The following is a 21,003-nucleotide window of genomic DNA, read 5'->3' as shown; positions in this document are numbered from 1 at the left end:
GCGGCGGCTGCTGGCCCTGATCTCCCCTCAGGAGCAGGGGGAGGTGGAGAAACCCTGAGGGGAGATTGGGGCCGGCAGCCGCTGTTCACACCTACCGACAGTGCTGAGTGATCGGGGCCAGCAGTGGGTGTGAGCAGCGGCTCCTACGCTGGCAGCGAGTGCGAGTGGGGCCAGCGCCAACAGCAGGTGCAAATGCTGGGCAGAAATGCTGCAGGTGGGAGCAAAGAATTTTCAGTGACTGCCAGAGGCTCACCCCGATGACAGTGACCAGCATCCTGCCTTGGTCTGGCGCCCCTACTCACCTGCTCCACCATCCCACTGTGGCTGACACACGCCATGTTCTATGCACACCCCCCTGCTGGTCAGCACATGTCATAGCAACTGGTTGTTTGGTCTATTTGCATATTACCCTTTTATTATATAGGATAACTGAAGTCACTTTGTAGTTTTTTTAAAAATAGCATATTTATGTAATAGATTTTATTATGTAGAAACCCATTGATATTTTGTTTCTATATGTAGACATATGTTCCATATCGAGATAGTAAAATGACAAGAATCCTTCAAGATTCATTAGGTGGGAACTGTAGAACCACTATTGTAATTTGCTGCTCTCCATCATCATACAATGAATCTGAAACAAAATCGACACTCCTTTTTGGCCAAAGGTTTGTTGTTAAGCAATTACAAAGTCTGAACGTAGATATGCCTTTTATTGATTAAATCTAGGAAAATGTTGATAGATATTGTTCACATGAGTACAGGTCCAGTTTTTAGACTGCTTGGATTTGAATTAAGTTTTAGCACACATTAAAGTAAAATGTTAAATGTAGTCAAATTTATGTAAGAAGCTGCAACTCAGCATAAAAGAAAATAAACATTTGAATTACGTAATACAGTACAAAGCTGATATATATATATAATCCTATGCTAAACCTGTTGGTATAAGTGACAGGATTCAAATAACCTGTATAATATGATTAGCCTAAGAAGATAATGATGGCTTTATCTTTAAACTTCAACAATTTCCTTTCTTAATTCAACCTTGCAATAAATTGGAAAATATAGGCCCTCGTGTTTTATCCTCATCAGGTTGCTGATTTTTCTTTTTAAGCTATTCACAGATGTTAGGGCTGACCCAAATTTAGTTAGGGTGTGAATAAGTACTATACTAATTATAGCTCCAAGAATAGTTAAATTAACTGTACAAGAAAAGTTAAATTACTTAGCTATATATACATACATTACCTAGAGAAATTAGATGTCAATTGAAAATAATTTCAGTCACATTCTTTTTTTCCCCAATTACTTTTCTTAGGGCCAAAACAATTAAGAATACAGTTTGTGTCAATGTAGAATTAACTGCAGAACAGTGGAAAAAGAAGTATGAAAGAGAAAAAGAAAAAAATAAGACCCTCCGTAACACCATTCAGTGGCTTGAAAACGAACTCAACCGATGGCGTAATGGTAATAACTTAGGAAGTTGTCATTTTTAGTTGTTGGATAAAGATTTAGAGCTACTTTATAAACTTGAGACTTAGGTATAAATATAAATAAAATAACAAAGCATATCCATTTTCACTTTTTAGGCATTAGGGATCATCAAATAAATATGAATAAAGTTTTTACATTAAATTCTGATTTTACCTGAAATAATAAATAGAGGCACAAAGGCCAACTTGGTACTATAAAAGTCACAAGATGGCAAGGTGCCTAGATTAGGGTGGAAGGAATAGAGATTTGATGACTGGATTACAGGATGGGGAAATAAAGGTAATTGCATCTTTTCAAACCTCAGGGACAGAGCAAATAAAGCTGGTTAGGAGCTGCTGAAATTGAATAAAATTGAAATTAGTTTTAGACAGATGAGTTTTATTAACTAATTTGTCTTATTTTAGGAGAGACAGTACCTATTGATGAGCAGTTTGACAAAGAGAAAGCCAACTTGGAAGCTTTCGCAGTGGATAAAGATATTGTTATTACCAATGATAAACCAGCAGCCACAATTGGAGTTACTGGAAACTTTACTGATGCTGAAAGAAGAAAGTGTGAAGAAGAAATTGCTAAATTGTACAAACAACTTGATGACAAGGTAGGTATTGTTCATGTTCTATTTTGTTGTAGAATATTATTGCTATAGGTATTTTTATTTTCTAATTTAATGTATATTGGTCCTCATGACTCTATGCATCTCTCTTGATATCTGTTAGCCTTTTGACAATCATTGTATTAAAAAAAAATCACAATCTTTTTCTATGCAGAAATTGTATGAGTCATGTTTCCCCACCACCACCTCCTCATTTTTAAGCTAAAATAACTTTCTAAAGGAAATTTGGTATTGGATCATGGGAGAGACTTAATAGAATGGCCTCTTAGAATCAGGGATCTGAAGACTGATAAAGATAATGTAAAAGATTAGATAGTGGAACATAACGGTGAAAATATCTTCCTGCATTGGTTATATCAGTAGTGTGAAAAATAACGAATTACGAACCAAATAGAGAGGAATTGGGGGGTGGAGAGCAATAAGAGACTAGAAGAAAATAATTCTAGTTTTGCTTTTTGTTCTTAGGTGGTATATTTATGTATTTTAAACAGATGGCAAGTTTGATGTGGCTGCATGGCCATTATTTTCAATAATAACTTTGAACATGTTAATTACTTTTTGCATTTAAAATATTTAATGGATAGGTTTGTTTTCTTATTGCATGATAAATACGTTTATCAGCTTCTTTTCTTACTGCAAAAGAAGTGTTATAATTATTGATAATTGAAAGAAATTATATCTGTTTCTATATTTTCTTAAGTGATTGGAATAAAATTTGGTTTTAAAATAATTTGGAGGGGTGATAGTTATCTTAATTTTGTGTTAGGAAACAATTACAACCAGCTTGTGAGCAACTTGTTATATTGAAATTCTAGGATGAGGAAATTAATCAACAGAGCCAGTTGGTAGAGAAATTGAAGACACAAATGTTGGATCAGGAAGAGGTAAGTTGAATACTTTTCATGTTATTTTCAGAAAAGCTTTATAATTTGTCATTGAAATTGAAGACACAAATGTTGGATCAGTAAGAGGTAGTTGTATGCCTTTCATATTATTTCCAGAAAAAGACAAATCTACAGAGCTTAAAATATACTAAGTCCATTAAAAAAGTGTTTAATATGTGAATGCTACATTGTGGCTATCCTATGAGATTGATACATCTTGTGGTTGAAGCATAGAATGACTTTCTCGAAAAGTTTAATGTTGAATTTTAACTAGAGGGGAGAGGATAACTTTTTAAAAAATATACTCTAACATACATCTCCTGAATTTCTTTTTAACTGTCTTCTACTTTACTTGCTTAAGGTACAATGCTGTTTTGTCTCCTTATTCTCCCCCAAACATTCTTATTATCCTTGGGAAAGACTTTTACAGTGAGCTATAACAACTTTAGACTCCCTCTCCCTTAATGAAAAGTATAGTGTTTACAGTGAAAATGAGGAAAAGAATATAAAAAACAGTGTTTTAGTCTCATGCATTCACTTCAACACAGAGATATAGGTTAGGTCTAAAGGTTAGGTCTAAATATTGATTTCTGAGTCCCATTGACTTTGTCTTTAATAATTGCATAAGTTGGGGTATTACTGGGGAAATGAGAATGTCAATGAATAAAGTCATTTTTTATATCTTCTTCACATTTCTACCCTCATCTAACCTGTTGCTCATTTCTGCCATCTTTACTTCAGAGTTTCTCTTCCATAGTTTGTCACCTAGCTTGGACTCTCATTTTATCTCACCTGCAAAGCAGGGGAATAATTTTAAAATGGTCCATTTAAGGTTTGTTTTGGGGAAGGGTAGCAAAGACTGTACAGCTTCAATAAGAAAGAAATACCCACCATCAATCAGACGATCTTTATACTGATTTCAACTATAGCATTCTTTTTCAAAGGGCACTGGTAAAAATGGCCTAATTCTTTCTTTTTCTTTCTTGTTTTTTTTTTGTTGTTGTTGTTTTTTGGTACATTTTTTATTGTTTACACTATTACAGATGTCTTCTTTCCCCCCCGCCCCCCTGCCTACCTCTACACAAGCCCTTGCCTCCCAGCCTCTTTCCCTATGGCCATATGCCTACTTCTTCATTATGTTTGTCTGTCTGGTGCATTGTAGTATTTTTTTTAGCATCCCTGGACCCTGCTTCCAAGTGCCAGTAGCATTCTGCTCCTTTATTAATAATCCCCACACATTTCCATATGCCATTACTTAAAAACCACTGACTGACTGGATAATTGCAATGTCCTCCTAACTGCTAGTCTCTTGGCTTCTTTCCAGTTCAGATTTTATATACCAACTAGAGGCCCGGTGCACGAAATTTGTGCAGGGGGGGTGTCCCTCAGCCCAGCCTGCACCCTCTCCAATCTGGGACCCCTCAAGGGATGTCCGACTGCCCGTTTAGGCCCTCCCCTGCAGGCCTGGTTCCCCCCAACTGCCCTCCCCTCCAGGCCTGACCGCCCCCAACTGCCCTCCCCAACTGCCCTCCCCTGCTGTCCTGGTCGCCCTCAACTGCCCTCCTCTGCTGGCCTGGTCACCCCTAAATGCCCCCCCCCCCGCAGGCCTGGTCCCCCCCAACTACCCTCCCCTGCAGGCCTGACCGCCCCCAACTGTCCCCTGCTTGCCTGGTTGCCCCCAACTGCCCTCCCCTGCAGGCCTGAGTCCCCCCCCCAACTGTCCTCCTCTGCTGGCCTGGTCACCCCTAACTGCCATCCCCTTCAGGCCTGGTCGTCCCCAACTGCCCTCCACTGCAGGCCTGGTCCCCACCGAACTGCCCTCCCCTACAGGCCTGGTCTCCCCCCAACTGCCCTCCCCTGCAGGCCTGGTCCTCCCCAACTGCCCTCCCCTGCTGGCCTGACCACTCACAACTGCCCTCCCTTGCAGGCCTGGTCCCTCCCAACTGCCCTCCCCTGCTATCCATCTTGTGGTGGCCATCTTGTGTCCACATGGGGGTGGCCATCTTTGACCACATGGGGGCCGCCATCTTGTGTGAGTGACGATCAATTTGCACATTACCTCTTTATTATATAGGATACCAAGTTTTCCTGAAGCATAGCTCAGAAGCTACCCCAAAATCTAAATTTTAAAGCAAATTTTCTAAACATCTATTAATTTCTTTCTTTTCTATACACACAAGTCATGAGGCTAGAATGCCTTTGTCTTTCTAGTACATTAATTTGCACTTGACTAAAATCTACCTATCTTTGGCACCTTCTCCATTCCTTCTGCTTTCCCTACAAAAATATCATCACTCCTTTTATTTACTACCAAGCTCTTCGTTTGTCATGTCCTGTCCCTCCTTTATGGCTCCTACATATCATCTTGTATTCCATTTATTATGTACATCTTCTCATCTATATTCCTCAATGACAAAGTTTTTATTTTATTAGAGTTTTTAATGACAATGTTTTTATTTGATTTTCTTCCACAGTGTCTAGCACTGTGCCTACACATAGTAACATTCAGTAAATCTGTTGAATGAATTAATGTTTCCACACTTAATAGCGTCCACATTTCCTCCCCTTTGTGCTTAACTAATAGGTTTGTTTTTTTATAACTGATATAGTACTTTGGTAACTTGACTCTTTCATGTAGCTTCTGGCATCTACCAGAAGGGATCAAGATAATATGCAAGCTGAACTGAATCGCCTTCAAGCAGAAAACGATGCCTCTAAAGAAGAAGTAAAGGAAGTTTTACAAGCCTTAGAGGAACTTGCTGTCAATTATGATCAGAAGTCTCAGGAAGTTGAAGACAAAACTAAGGAATATGAATTGCTTAGTGATGAATTGAATCAGAAATCAGTAAGATATAGTTTTTTCTTTCTTAAGACTTGATAAGTGGGTATATAGAAGGCAAAAAATATACATACCAACTATCTAGAAAATTGTCAGTTCCATTAATTTGCTCAGACTTATGGCAGTAAATGAAAATGGAATCTAATTAATTTGGAAGTTGGCCATTTCAAGGCAGAAAACATTACTCAATCTCTAGTTAAGTAATACAGACTACTCTTCTTAATGGAGCACAGTATGGCAACTTTACATTGTCTATTAAGTCTAAAATATGTTGTAAGTTTAAACTGGTAACTATTCCAGAACTAAATAGTTCAAGAAAATGAAAGCAAAAAAATAATGTTTTGAGAGTGTTAGACATGTCAATACCTGTCGATATTTGAATTGATCTTTCATTTAATAGATTAACTGTAACTTTCATTTTTGCCCATCTACTAGGCAACTTTAGCAAGTATAGATGCTGAGCTTCAGAAACTTAAGGAAATGACTAACCACCAGAAAAAACGAGCAGCTGAGATGATGGCATCTTTACTAAAAGACCTTGCAGAAATAGGAATTGCTGTAGGAAATAATGACGTAAAGGTAAATAATAACCAAACAGTAAGTGTAATTATCTGGGTGCAGCTCATTCTTTTGTTTATTACTTATTACTTTTTATTTCTTTACAAAGTTATTTTTCTAAAAATATATTTTTTTATTGATTTCAGAGAGAAAGGGATGAGAGAGAATCATTGATCAAATGCCTCTTGCACGCCCCTACTGGGGATCAAGTCCGCAACCCGGGCATATGCCCTGACCAGGAATTGAACCTGTGACTTCTTGGTTCCTGGGTTGACGCTCAACTGCTGAGCCACACCCGGCTGGGCCAAGTTTCTTTTCTTACCCATTATCTCATCCTCATAATAGTCATGTGTAGTAGAGGGATGGTATTGTATTCATTTTAAGTAGATGAGAAAAGAGAAAAAATAGATGAATATTCAGTAAGTAGCATTTACTTGAGCCCCAAGTTTAATTCTATATAAAGATTTTGCACTTAGAAATTATGCTAGTATATTACAAATGCATGACAGTATATAATTGGAACAACAGTGAAGATTAGCTCAGGGAATAAACTCATAAATGAATTTGCCTGTAGTTGCTTTTCCATTTAAAAAGGAAAAGATGAGCACTGCTAATTAAATTTTTTCTTTAATTTTTATTATGAAAAATTTCAAACATATAACAGAATAATACTGTGAACCTCAGAGTTATCGGTCATCAAAATTTGGCCACACTTGTTTTATCTATGCCTTTTTCGTTTCTATTACATTATTTTATGGATAATAATACTGGTATGTTATCACTAGGCATGTGATAAAAAAATAAAATTGAGTGACCTGGTAGATTTTGAAACTTAGACCAAAAATGTAAACTAAGACTATATAACATGAAATATTTGTATGTTGCATTAAGTATCTGTTTGGACTTCACCTTTTTTCATTAAAACCTACTTATAGTTACAAACAGAACAAATTTATACTTGGGTTTATAGTGAGAACATACTAAAGGCCAAATTTGACAAGAATTGGAAATGAAGTAAAGGTTTTCAGTATGGAGCTTGCATTCCTTCTATTGGTTGTTATTCAGAGCTGCTGTCTATTGATGGAGGCAAAGATTCTTTTTTTTTTTTTTTTCAGTTCTAGATGTTTTTATTTAGCTATTTTTTTTAATTTTTATTTTATTGTTTAAAGTATTACAAATAGTAGTACATACGTCTCTTCCCGACCCCCCATTGACCTTCCCCCGGCCTCTCCTACCCCCCACCCCTTGCACATGCCCTTCCCCCCCTCCCCCCAGTGTCTTGCGTCCATTGGTTATGCTTATATGCATGCATACAAGTCCTTCGGTTGATCTCTTACCCCACTACCCCCAACCTTCCCAGCATTCCCGCTGTAGTTTGACAGTCTGTTTGATGCTTCTCTTCCTCTGTATCTATTTTTGTTTATCAGTTTATAATGTTCTTTATTATCCATAATTGAGTGAGATCATGTGGTATTTTTCTTTCACTGACTGGCTTGTTTCACTTACCATAATGCTCTCCAGTTCCATCCATGCTGTTACAAATGGTAAGAATTCTGTCTTTTTTACAGCAGCGTAATATTTCATTGTGTAGATGTACCAGTTTTCTAATGCATTCACCTGCTGATGGGCCTTTAGGCTGTTTCCAAATCTTAGCTATTATAAATTGTGCTGCTATGAACAAAGGGGTGCATATATCCTTTCCTCTTGTTGTTTCTGTTTTCTTGGGGTATATTCCTAGAAGTGGTATTACTGGGTCAAATGGCAGTTCCATTTTTAGTTTTTTGAGGAAACACTATACTGTTTTCCACAGTGGCTGCACCAGTCTGCATTCCCACCAGCAGTGCACGAGGGTACCTTTTTCTCCGCATCCTCTCCAGCACTTGTCGTTTGTTGATTTGTTGATGGTAGCCATTCTGACAAGTGTGAGATGGTACCTCATTGTTGTTTTGATTTACATCTTTCATATGATTAGTGACTTTGAGCATGTTTTCATATGTCTCTTGGCTTTCTGAATGTTCTCTTTCGAGAAGTATCTATTTAGGTCCTTTGCCCATTTTTCAATTGGGTTGTTTATCTTTTATTATGTTGTATGAGTTCCCTGTAAATTTTGGAGATTAAACCCTTATCAGAAATAACATTGGCAAATATGTTCTCCCATGCAGTGGACATTCTTGATGTTTTGTTGATGGTTTCTTTTGCTGTGCAGAAGCTTTTTATTTTGATGTAGTCCCATTTGTTTATTTTCTCTTTAGTTTCCATTGCCCTAGGAGCTGTAACAGTAAAGATATTGCTACGACAAATATCTGCTATTTTCCTGCCTAAAAGTCTTCCAACATTTTTATGGTTTCCCATCTTACGTTTAAGTCCTTTATCCATTTTGAGTTTATTTTTTGTATGGTGTAAGTTGGTGGTCTAGTTTCATTTTTTTGCAAGTATCTGTCCAGTTTTCCCAACACCATTTACTGAAGACACTGTCTTGTCTCCATTGTATGCTCTTGCCTCCTTTGTCAAATATTAATTGAGCATACTGGCTTGTGTCGATTTCTGGGTTCTCTGTTCTGTTCCACTGGTCTATATGTCTGTTCTTGTGCCAGAACCAGACAGTTTTGAGAACAGTGGCTTTGTAATATAGCTTGATATCTGGTATTGTGATCCCTCCAACATTGTTCTTCTTTCTCAAGATTGCTGCAGGTATTCGGGGTCTTATGTTATTCCAGATGAATTTTTGGAGAATGTGTTCTAGGTCTGTGAAATAAGCCGTTGGTGTTTTAATGGGGATTGCATTGAATTTATACATTGCTTTGGGTAGTATGGACATTTTAATGATGTTAATTCTACCAATCCATGAACATGGTATGTTCTTCCATTTGTTTATGTCTTCCTCTGTCTCTTTTTTCAATGTCCTGTGGTTTTCCAAGTACAGGTCTTTTATGTCCTTGGTTAAGTTTACTCCTAGGTATCTTAATTTTTTTGTTGCAGTGGTAAACGGGATTGCTTTTTTAATTTCTCTTTCTGTGAGTTCATTTATGGTATATAGAAAAGCCATAGACTTTTGGGTGTTAATTTTGTATCCTGCTACATTGCCAAATTCATTTATTAAATCTAGTAGTTTTTTGATGGAGTCTTTGGGGTTTTCTACATACAATATCATGTCATCTGCAAATAAGGACAGTTTTACTTCTTCTTTTCCAATTTGGATGCCTTTTATTTCTTTTTCTTGTCTGATCGCATGGGTAGTACTTCCAATACTATGTTGAACAGGAGTGGTGAGAGTGGGCATCCCTGTCTTGTTCCTGTTCTTAGGGGAAATGGTTTTAGTTTTTGCCCATTGAGTATGATTTTGGCTGTGGGTTTTTCATATATGGCTTTTATTATGTTGAGGTGTGATCCTTCTGTTCCCACCTTGCTGAGAATTTTTATAAAGAAAGGATGTTGGATTTTGTCAAATGCTTTTTCTCTATCAATGGATATGATTATATGGTTTTTATCTCTCAATTTGTTTATGTGGTGTATCACATTTATTGATTTGCAGATATTGTACCATCCTTGCATCCCCGGAATAAATCCCATTTGGTCATGGTGTATGATCTTTCTTTCCTTTTTTTTTAAAAAAATATGTTTTTATTGATTTCAGAGAGGAAGGAAGAGGGAGAGAGAGATGGAAACATCCATGATGAGAGAGAATCATGTATCGGCTGCCTCCTGCAAGTTCCCCACTGGGGATCGAGCCCACAACCCAGGCATGTGGCCTTGACCGGAATCGAACCTGAGACCTTTCAGTTTGTAGGCCAGCGCTCTGTCCACTGAGCCAAAATGGCTAGGGCATGGTGTATGATCTTTCTAATGTAATGCTGGAATCGATTTGCTAGAATTTTGTTGAGAATTTTGGCGTCTATGTTCATGAGGGATATTGGTCTGTAATTTTCTTTCTTTGTATTGTCTTTATCTGGTTTTGGGATTAGGGTAATGCTGGCTTCGTAGAAAACTTGGAAGTGCTCCTTTGTCTTGAATTTTTCTGAAAAGTCTGTGGAAGATAGGTTTTATTTCTTCCTTGAATGTTTGATAAAACTCTCCTGTAAAGCTGTCTAGTCAAGGGCTTTTGTTTGTTGGAAGTTTTTTGATTACTGCTTCAATTTCCTCCATAGTTATCAGCTTATTCAGATTTTTTTATTCCTCCTGGTTGAGTTTTGGAAGGTCATATTTTTCTAGGAATATGTCCATTTCTTCTAGGTTGACCAGTTTGTTGGAGTAGAGTTGCTCATAGTATTTTTTTTTAATTATTTCTCTATTAATTTCAGAGAAGAAGGGAGAGGGAGAGAGAGAGAGAAACTGCAATGATGAGAGAGAATCATTGACCAGCTACCTCCAGCACGTCCCCCACTGGGGATCGAGCCTGCACCCAGGTATGTGCCCTTGCCTGGAATCCAAGGGCACCCTTGGTCTGCAGGTCAATGCTCTATTCACTGAGCCAAACTAGCTAGGGCGCTCATAGTATTTTTTAACGATTCTTTGTATTTCTGTGGTGTTTGTTGTTATTTCGCCTCTTTTATTTCTGATTTTGTTTATTTGGGTCCTCTCTCTTTGCCTCTTGGTGAGCCTGGCTAGAGGTTCATCAATCTTGTATATCTTTTCAGAGAACCAGCTCTGGGTTTCATTGATCTTTTGAACTGTGTTTTTGGTCTCTGTGTCATTTATTTCTACTCTGATCTTTATTATTTCCTTCCTTCCACTCACACTGGGTTTTTCTTGTTGCTCTCTTTCTAATTCTTCAAGTTGCAGAGTTAGATGATTTATTGCCAGTTTTTCTTGTTTTTTGAGGTAGGCCTCTAATGCTATGAATTTCCCTCTCAAGATTGCTTTCACTGTGTCTCAAAGATTTTGGATTGTTGTGTTTTCATTGTTGTTTGTTTCCAGGATGTTTTTTATTTCTTCTTTGATCTCTTTGGTAACCTACTCATTGTTTAATTATGTGCTATTCAGCCTCCAAGTGTTTGAATTTTTGTGATTGTTTTTACTATAGTTGAATTCTAATTTTATGCCATTGTGATCTGAGAAGATGCTTGAAATGATTTCAGTCCTCTTGAATTTGTAGAGACTTTGCCTATGTCCCAATATGTGGTCTATCTTTGAAAATGTCCCATGTGTGCTTGAGAAGAATGTATATTCTGTAGTTTTGGGGTGGAATGTTCTAAAGATGTCAATTATGTCCATCTGGTCTAGTGAGTGGTTTAGGATTGATGTTTCTTTGCTAATTTTTTGTCTAGAGGATTTATCCAGTGATGTTAATGGGGTATTAAAGTCTCCTACTATGATTGTGTTGCTGTCAATCTCTCCCCTGATATCTTCCAGAAGTTTTTTTTATTTATTTGGGTGCTCCTGCATTTGTTGCGTAAATGTTTACCAGAGTTATATCCTCTTGTTGTATAGATCCGTTTAGAATTATGAAGTGGCCTTTCTTGTCTCTTATTATGGTCTTCACTTTGAGGTCTATTTTGTCAGATATAATATTGCTACCCTAGCTTTTTTTTTTTTTTTTTTTTCATTTCCATTTGCCTGGTAGATATTTTTCCATCCCTTCACTTTCAGTCTGTGTGAGTTCCTTGTTCTAAGGTGGGTCTCCTGTAGGCAGCATATATACAGGTCATGTTTTCTTGCCCATTCAGTCACTCGATGTATTTTGATTAGAGCATTTAATCCATTTATGTTTAATGTTATTATTGATAGGTACTTGTTTGTAGCCATTTCTGTGCTTTATGCCTGTGTTCCTTCCTCCCTTTCTATTTCTTCTTTTTACAGCATTCCCTTTAGCATTTCTTGCATTGCTGGCCTGGTATTGATAAACTCCCTTAGCCTTTTTTTGTCTGTGAAGCTCCTAATTTCCCCTTCAATTTTGATCGAGAGTCTTGCTAGATCGAGTATTCTTGGATGGAGGCAAAGATTCTTACAACCTCTCTCCTCATATGTCATTTCTTAATGTCAGCTCAACCTCACTGAAAAAAAGAAGAGTGTTATTGTTAAATACTGGGTGACTTCACTTGATCTCTTTATTATCAGTCTGAATATTCTGTCCTATCCTTTTCTTGGTAAAGTAATGGGAGATGTTGGGGCTATTTGGGAATCTTTGGGGATGGAAATGTAGATTTATTTCATATCATTGAACTCTAGAAAGGTGGTGTTCAAATTTTTCTTTGTAGATTTGCAACTTCTTTTTAGAAAAATCTTTTTGTTTCATGTTAAAATAATCTTAATTTAAGTGGAAAAAGTTATAAAGACAGAAGATAAAGAGTGGATGGCTTATGTGTAGTCGCCAAGTGATAGAATACAGGTTTCCTGACTCCTAGACTCCTTTTTCTTCCCACTTTTATAGCAGTATTTAAAAGCAGGTCATCCTTGCAAATAGGTTCTTTAAAAAGAAATCTATGGATCCTCAGTACTTTTGTCATTTGCACGTAATTCTTTTCCTGTTAACATCATCAGTTAAACCCTGCTGAGGTCTACTTAACTTGTTTTGTGATTTTTACATTATGATTCACTCTTTGTGTGTACCGTTCTAAGGATTTTGACAAATGTATAATATAGAGTCACCATTACAGTATCATAGCATAGTTTTACCACTTAACATCACCTATCATCTCCTTTGCTTTTTCTATTCATCCCCCTTCCCTGAACCCCTAATAACCACTGACCTAAAAAAATTCTCAATAGTTTTGCCTTTTCCAAAATTTCATATAGTTGGAATCATATAGTATATAGCCTTTTTAAACTGGCTTTTTTTCACTTAGTGTTCATTTAAGAGTTCTTTCATGTCTTTTTGTGGCTCAGTAGCTTATTTTTATCACTGAATAATAGCCTGTGGCAGTGGTCGGCAAACTCATTAGTCAACAGAGCCAAATATCAACAGTACAATGATTGAAATTTCTTTTGACAGCCAAATTTTTTAAACTTAAACTTCTAACGCTACTTCTTCAAAATAGACTCGCCCAGGCTGTGGTATTTTGTAGAAGAGCCACACTCAAGGGACCAAAGAGTCGCATGTGGCTCGCGAGCCGCAGTTTGCCAACCACAGGCCTATGGTATGGATATACCAGTTTGTTTATCCATTCACCTATTGAGGAACATCTCGGTTCCTTTTTTTTTTTTTTTTTTTTTAATAATTCTTTAGTGTTCATATTATTACAGGTGTTCCTCTTTTTCCCCTCCATAGCTCCCCTCCACCCGGTTACCACCCCACCCCATGCCGTTACTGCCCTCCCCCCCCACCCCCCCCGGCACTGTCCTCATGCATAGCTGTAAGATTTTTGTCCAATCTCTTCCCGCACTCCCCACTCCCCACTCCCCCTTCCCCCCAAGAATTGTCAGTCCACTTCCTTTTAGTGCCCCTGATTCTATTATATTCACCAGTTTATTCTGTTCATCAGATTTTTTATTCACTTGATTTTTAGATTCACTTATTCATAGATATGTATTTGTTGTCACTTTGTTGTTAATAATTTTTATCTTTACCTTTTTCTCTTCTTCTTCCTCTTCTTAAAGAATACCCTTCAGCATTTCATATAATACTGGTTTAGTGGTGATGAACTCCTTTAGCTTTTTCTTGTTGGTGAATCTCTTTATCTGACCTTCAGTTCTAAATGATAGCTTTGCTGGGTAGAGTAATCTTGGTTATAGGTTCTTGCTATTCATCACTTTGAATATTTCTTGCCACTCCCTTCTGGCCTGCATCATTTCTGTTGAGAAATCAGCTGATAGTCGTATGGGTACTTCCTTGTAGGTAACTGACTGTTTTTCTCTTGCTGCTTTTAAGATTCTCTCTTTGTCTTTTGCCCTTGGCATTTTAATTATGATGTGTCTTGGTGTGGTCCTCTTTGGATTCCTTTTGTTTGGGGTTCTCTGCACTTCCTGGACTTATAAGTCTATTTCTTTCACCAGGTAGGGGAAGTTTTCTGTCATTATTTCTTCAAATAGGTTTTCAATATCTTGCTCTCTCTCTTCTTCTGGCACCCCCATAATTTGGATATTGGTACGTTTGAAGTTGTCCCAGAGGCTCCTTACACTATCTTCATATTTTTGGATTCTTTTTTCTTTTTGCTCTTCAGGTTGGGTGTTTTTTGTTTCCTTGTATTTCAAATCTTTGACTTGATTCTTGGGATCCTCTAGTCTACTGTTGAATTTCTGTATATTATTCTTTATTTCAGTCAGTGTATGCTTAATTTCTGACTGGTCCTTTTCCATTTTTTTTGGCATTCTCACTAAGATCCTTGAAGGTCTCACTAAGTTCCTCGGAGGTTTCTAGAAAATTCTTGAGTAACCTTATAACTGTGGCTTTGAACTATATATCCAATAGTTTGATTTCCTCCATTTCTTTCATTTGTGACATGTTTCTTTGTCTCTGCATTTTGGCTGCTTCCATGTGTTGATAGAGTGGCCTTGTGTAGTAGGTGTCCTATAGGGCCCAGTGGCTCCGCCTCTCCAATCACCTGAGGTGGACACTCTTGGTACACCCCTTTGTGGGCTGGGTGCACAGTCCTGTTGTAGTTAAGCCTTGATTGTTGTTGGCATCACTGGGAGGAATTGACCTCCAGACCAATTGGCTGTGAGGACCAGCTGTGTCTACAATGGAAGAACTGCTGTGCTGGAGATACCCTTATGGGGCAGGACTTGTTTCAGTGGGGCTTTGGTCCTCACTGAGTCTGCCCCTTGAGTGTGTTGCTTATGGATGTGAAGAGTTGTGATCTGGTATGGTCTCACACTGACCACTGGGTACACTGGCTCTTGGATCTCCAAGGAGGTGCAAAGTCAGCCACTGCCTGAGGCCACCCAGTAGGAGCTACAGAGACCTGCAGATTCATCTTCTTTGTTTAGGGTGTGGAAGTGCCCAAATGAGGCCCAGCTTTGAAGAAAGGCAGGCTGCTGCTGCTGGGGCTTGGGTCTTCTTTTGGAAGCTTTGGAGCTCTCTGACCCAGCTGCAGTTTGTTAGGTTTTAGGCTGCGAGAAAGGACAGGCCATTCATATGCAAAAGCCGCTGGGCACAGCTTGGGGTGGGGTTGTAAATTGGGTGGGGTGGGGTCTCAGGGAATCACCAGGGCAGATCAAACAGCAATGGCTGCCTGTCAGCCCTGCACACGAGAGGTCACCGCGTCTCTGCGTCCCCACGCAGGAACAGTGATCACTGCGAGCCCCTCTGAGAGCTGCCCTTGCATTCCAGCCCGGTACCAGACAGTCCAGTTTCTTCCAGTAAGAATCTGGGTCCCCAGAGTCTCGCCCGGAACTGGAGTTCAGAGCAATTGGGAGCTTGTATCTCCCTCCCGATTGAAAAAAACAACAGTGCACCCAGTTGCCAGCCTGTTTTCTGCTCACCTCCTACCAGTCTCAATGCGCTTTTTTCTTTCCTTCTAGTTGTAGTACTTCCGCTCAGCCAGCTTTCCTGTGGTTTTTTATGATCATTGTTTTGTCTTTTAGTTGTAGTTTTGATGTGGTTGTGAGAGGCAGCAAGTACAGGTGTTTACCTATGCCACCATCTTGGTTCTCTCTCATCTCGGTTACTTTCAGTTTTGGCAGTTATAAATAAAATTGCTGTAAACATTCATGAACAACTTTGTCTGTGAACCTAAGTTTTCAATTCAATTGAATAAAAATACCTAGGAGTATGATTGTTAGACTGTATGGTAAGACTATGTTAGCTGTGTAAGAAACTCCCAGAGTAACCATACCAGTTTGCATTCCCATCAACAATGAGTAAGAGCTCCTGTTACTTCACATCTTCACCAGTACTTGATGCCATTACTTTTTGGTTTTGAGCCATTCTGATAGATGTCTAGTGACATCTCATTGTTGCTTTAATTTGCATTTGGGTTGCATATATTTTTCCCAGTCTGTGACTTATCTTTTTATTCTTCTCATAACAGTGTCTTTTACAAAGCAGAAATTTTATCGAAGTCCAACATACCAATTTTTTTTTTCACGGATTATGTTGCTGATGTTTCTAAAAACTCATCTCTAAATTCAAGCTCACCTAGATTTTCTCCTGTGTTACCTTCTAGAAGTTTTTTTAGTTTTGCATTTACATTTATGTCTGTTATCTATTTGGAATTAAATTTCCTGAAAGGTATGTCTGTCAGAACTCATTGTTTTACATGGGCATGACCACTTGCTCCAGCAGATTTATTGCAAAGACTATTCTTTCTCGATTGAATTGCCTTTGCTCCTTTGTCAGAGATCAGCTGACTGTCTTTGCGTGCATCTATTCCTGGGCTCTGTTCTGTTCCAGAGATCTATTTATTTATTCTTTGACCAATATCACATCATTTTGATTACTGTAGCTTTATGGTAATTCTTGTAGTTGGGTAGCATTAGTCTTCCAACATTGCTCTTTTTTTAAATGTATTGTTGGCTGTTTAGGGTCTTTTGCCTTTTCAGGTATTCTTTAGAATCTATTTGTTGATATCCACAAAATAACTTGCTGGGATTTTGATTGAGGTTATATTAAATACACAGATGAACTTGGGAAGAACTGATATTTTACCAGTATTGTCTTCCTATCCATGAATGTGGAATATATCTATTTAGTTCTTTGATTTCTTTCATCAGTGTTTTATAGTTTCCTCATAGAGATCTTACACATATTATATTACATTTATACCTAAATGTTTCTTTTTTCTTTTTGGCACTGATGTAAATGGCACTGTGTTTTTTCATTTCAAATTTTTGTTGTTTATTGCTGGTAGAAAGGAAAGGAAAATGATTGACTTTTGTACGTTAACCTTGTATACTGTGATGTTACCATAATGGCTTATTAGTGCCTGGAGTTTCTTTAATAATTATGTCATCTGTGAACAAACACAGTTTTATTTGTTCCTTCTCAAGCTCCACTTAATTTTGACACTAAATATTATACTGGAATTTTATAATGAAAGTATAGAATGTACAGTGACTGCAGTTCCTCTTTGGTGAACTTCAAAGTCATTTCTATGACACCTAAACATCCTTATCTATTAAGTTTTAAACTGGGAGTTACATGTGATTAACAATAAATTTACTGAAAAGAGCCTGTGAAGAGGAAATCCAAATATTGAAAGAGGTAGAATTGATCAGTGGTTTTTTGGTATGTTTGTTAGGTGTGTGTTTCTTTTTTTCATGTAGACATATATTAGCATTAAGTTTAGAAAGGAAGGAAGGAAGGCAAAAATTAAGCTCTATTTTATTTGCCCTTTATTAAAAACAAGTATATTTCATAAAAGAAAAAACTCCAGACTTCCTATGAATATTGAGTAATGTTAAAATATAGTTAATTTTCGTTTTAAGATTTTTAGAGTCTAATTTGGTAATCACACTGGATATTTTTTTATTTACTTTTTTAATTTCACTGTTTTCTCATAGCAGCCTGAGGGAACTGGCATGATAGATGAAGAGTTCACTGTTGCAAGGCTCTACATTAGCAAAATGAAGTCAGAAGTAAAAACAATGGTAAAACGCTGCAAACAGTTAGAAAGCACACAAACTGAGAGTAACCAAAAAATGGAAGAAAATGAAAAGGAGTTAGCAGCATGCCAGCTTCGTATCTCTCAAGTATGTATTAACAAAAAAAAGTTTCTATTTTTTAATAACCACATATAAGTTGTATTTACTGTAAAAATTTTAAGAATAACAAACTTATATAGGTTATTTGAGTAATAAAATAGGTTAATTTTATGAGTTTTTCCTAGTCTAGCTGTATTAATAATAATATGAATGATTTGACTGGGCTGTATTTGCTAACATGTATATGTTAAGTATATAGATTTACTAGAAAGATGTGACTGTTGAAGAATCTAGAGGAATTCTGGGGTGGACAAAACTGCAGGGCCAATTTTTTTGCTTTTCCAGTTGAATGAATGAGGCCAGTCACCAAGATTAGGAATTGTAATATGGAGGGAAGAAGGTAATATCATATGGAGAAAACAATGTCTCTTTTTTTCAGCCTTTAGTGCCTTTGCTTATAAGTGTTTTAAGCTATGCAGGTGACCATTTTATTGATTAAATTCTTTTTCATTGTAAAACTGTCCCCTGAACATTTTAGGTTTGTATCTTTAAGTGTATTATATATTAATACCTCGATAAAACTTGCTTATTTTCAAATATTCTTAGCAATAAAATGTGTACATGAGAATTTTTCCACTTCATATCATTACATTTTTCCCAAAAGCATGAAGCCAAAATTAAATCACTGACTGAATACCTTCAAAATGTGGAACAAAAGAAAAGACTGCTGGAGGAATCTGTTGATTCCCTCAGTGAAGAACTAGTCCAACTTCGAGCACAAGGTATCAACTTCTAATTATTTGAGTTATATCTATATTAATTTATCCTTTAGTGTAATTGTTAATTTATATTTGCACTGATAATGAATAGTAGGAATCTGGATAACTTGAAATAGAGAACAAATAATATGTTTTAATATGGCTTTGATACATTTTTGAAGTTGTATTTGAATATGGAAGTAGCCAATCTGGGAATTTCCCACTAAGTTACGAGGTCACACATATATATGAAGTTTATACACACACACATATCTTAACATAGGAACTTCCAAAGCTGTCTCGTTTCCCTACCATGCCTTAACCCATTTGTTCTGGGATTAGGTAAAGAAAATAAAGGTAACCATAATATCAATCAGCACAAAGGATCTAAGTCAGTATGTTGAGCTTAGCAAGATTTACTGTGTGGCATTTGGATAGGTTAAAGGCAAGAACTGCTAAGGAATATATCCCTCATAAAAGCCATTTTCTCCTTGGTTTATCTGAAGAACTTTAAGGCTTATTTCCTCTTTGTTTTCTCTCCCTGTCCTAACAGAGAAAATGCATGAAATGGAAAAAGAGCACTTAAATAAGGTTCAGACTGCAAATGAAGTTAAGGCAAGTTTTATGTAATTGGATTCTAATGGCTTTAATCCATCAATATTTATCTTCATTAGTCTGATTTAATATCCTTTCCCCCGAAATGATTTTAGCAAGCTGTTGAACAGCAGATCCAAAGCCACAGAGAAACTCATCAGAAACAAATTAGTAGTTTGAGAGATGAAGTTGAGGCAAAAGAAAAACTTATTACTGATCTTCAAGAGTAAGTATATTTTTATTTCCTCTAAATATTAAAAACTAACTCAGAAAGATGGACTCTTTAGGGAAAAGGAAATAATTGGTTACTGGTAGATAATATGTTCTTATTAGATACCTGCATTTTTTCACTGAAATTGTAATTTTTGACTTGACAATAAATTTGTTCATTTATAACTTCTAAGTTCCTGGTGAAAATATTTTTGGGGTCTTTTGATGTAACTATTCAGTAAAAAGAAAAAAAATATTTAACTGTTATTACAAATAGAAACCACAGTCTCCTTCAAATCACTTCATTCCTTTTAAAAAATATTCTTAGCTGAGAAAACTATATTGGAAATGTGGGCTTTAAATTTAAGAGTTTGAAAGTCTTAATGACAACATTCAGAAAATGGTGGTGTTGATTGATATTGTAGGGGTTTTTTTTTTCTTTCTTTTGTCAGCCAAAACCAGAAAATGATGTTAGAACAGGAACGCCTGAGAGTAGAACATGAGAAGTTGAAAGCTACAGATCAGGAAAAGAGCAGAAAACTACATGAACTTACGTGAGTTAATGTTTTAATTCATGTTTTAAATTTAAAACTACGGGATTGTGGGTATTACTACCAGATATATTCAGTGGGTACATTTTTTCATTTTGTGTTTTTCTTCATTGGTTTAATATATACCTAAAAACTTGCAGTGTATCCTTGTACTTAAGTAAAAGCAAGGTCTTGTAGTTCAGTGATTATCAAGATTTCTGATTCCTATTTACTGTTTCTGTGCCACCATTTTACTTCAAGATCTATCATAAATCTAAATTTTTGTCAGAACTGATCCTATATAATAAAAGACTAACATGCAAATTAACTGAACAGTGGAACAACCGACAGAATGACCAGTCACTATGATGCGCACTGACCACCAGGGGGCAGACACTTAATGCAGGAGCTGCACCCAGGCCCCAGGCCAGCCAAGGCAGGCGCCCCCCGATTGCCCCACCAGTTGCCCCACAGAGGGAGGTGACTGGCAGAGGTGGCAGGGTATGGGGCCAGCAAGCAGGTGGTGCCAGCGAGAGGGTGTTGCCAGGCTGGCCAAGGCAGGTGCCAGTGGAGGCCCCCTGATCACCCCGCAGAGGGAGGGGACCGGCTGTGTCAGCAGGGGGTGAGACCAGCAAGCAAGTGGGCGGCGCCAAGCCAGCCAAGGCAGGTGCCATGAGGGCCCCCTCTTCCCCTCCCCCCCCCCATCGCCCTCCTGGTCGCCCCACAGATGGGCCCTGATTGCCGGCCAGGCCTAGGCCTGAATTTCATGCACCAGGCCTCTAGTCTTGCATAAAAGGACATTATTATTTTAGCCTTGCCTCTTGAACAGAGATTTTTTTACCAACTGCTTTTTTTTTCTAATTTTCTAAGAGTATATTTAGCCCTAACCAGTTTGGCTCAGTGGATAGAGCATCAGCCTGTGGACTCAACGGTCCCAGGTTCGATTCCGGTCAAGGGCATGTACCTTGGTTGCGGGCACTCCCCAGTAGGGGGTATGCAGGAGGCA

General features: G+C 37.6%; 1 protein-coding gene across 2 annotated transcripts in view; it reads left to right on the top strand.

The window, feature by feature from the left end:
• The window catches only part of KIF5B (kinesin family member 5B), an 84,570-nt gene that overhangs the window by 46,196 nt on the left and 17,371 nt on the right, over positions 1–21,003 (top strand). The window contains exons 10-20 of one of the 2 annotated variants that reach the window (XM_054716605.1): positions 523–668; positions 1,319–1,467; positions 1,899–2,092; positions 2,923–2,991; positions 5,630–5,836; positions 6,266–6,409; positions 17,768–17,953; positions 18,570–18,687; positions 19,217–19,278; positions 19,374–19,483; positions 19,920–20,021. In XM_054716605.1, coding sequence (XP_054572580.1) covers positions 523–668; positions 1,319–1,467; positions 1,899–2,092; positions 2,923–2,991; positions 5,630–5,836; positions 6,266–6,409; positions 17,768–17,953; positions 18,570–18,687; positions 19,217–19,278; positions 19,374–19,483; positions 19,920–20,021 — 1,487 coding nt within the window. Of the gene's footprint in view, positions 1–522; positions 669–1,318; positions 1,468–1,898; positions 2,093–2,922; positions 2,992–5,629; positions 5,837–6,265; positions 6,410–17,764; positions 17,954–18,569; positions 18,688–19,216; positions 19,279–19,373; positions 19,484–19,919; positions 20,022–21,003 lie in introns of both variants that reach the window. The other variant, XM_008160996.3, reaches the window with a different exon arrangement.

This window comes from Eptesicus fuscus, chromosome 5 (assembly GCF_027574615.1).
Source record: "Eptesicus fuscus isolate TK198812 chromosome 5, DD_ASM_mEF_20220401, whole genome shotgun sequence".
Taxonomy (NCBI): Eukaryota; Metazoa; Chordata; class Mammalia; order Chiroptera; family Vespertilionidae; genus Eptesicus; species Eptesicus fuscus.
This window is presented reverse-complemented; position numbering and strand designations above follow the sequence as displayed.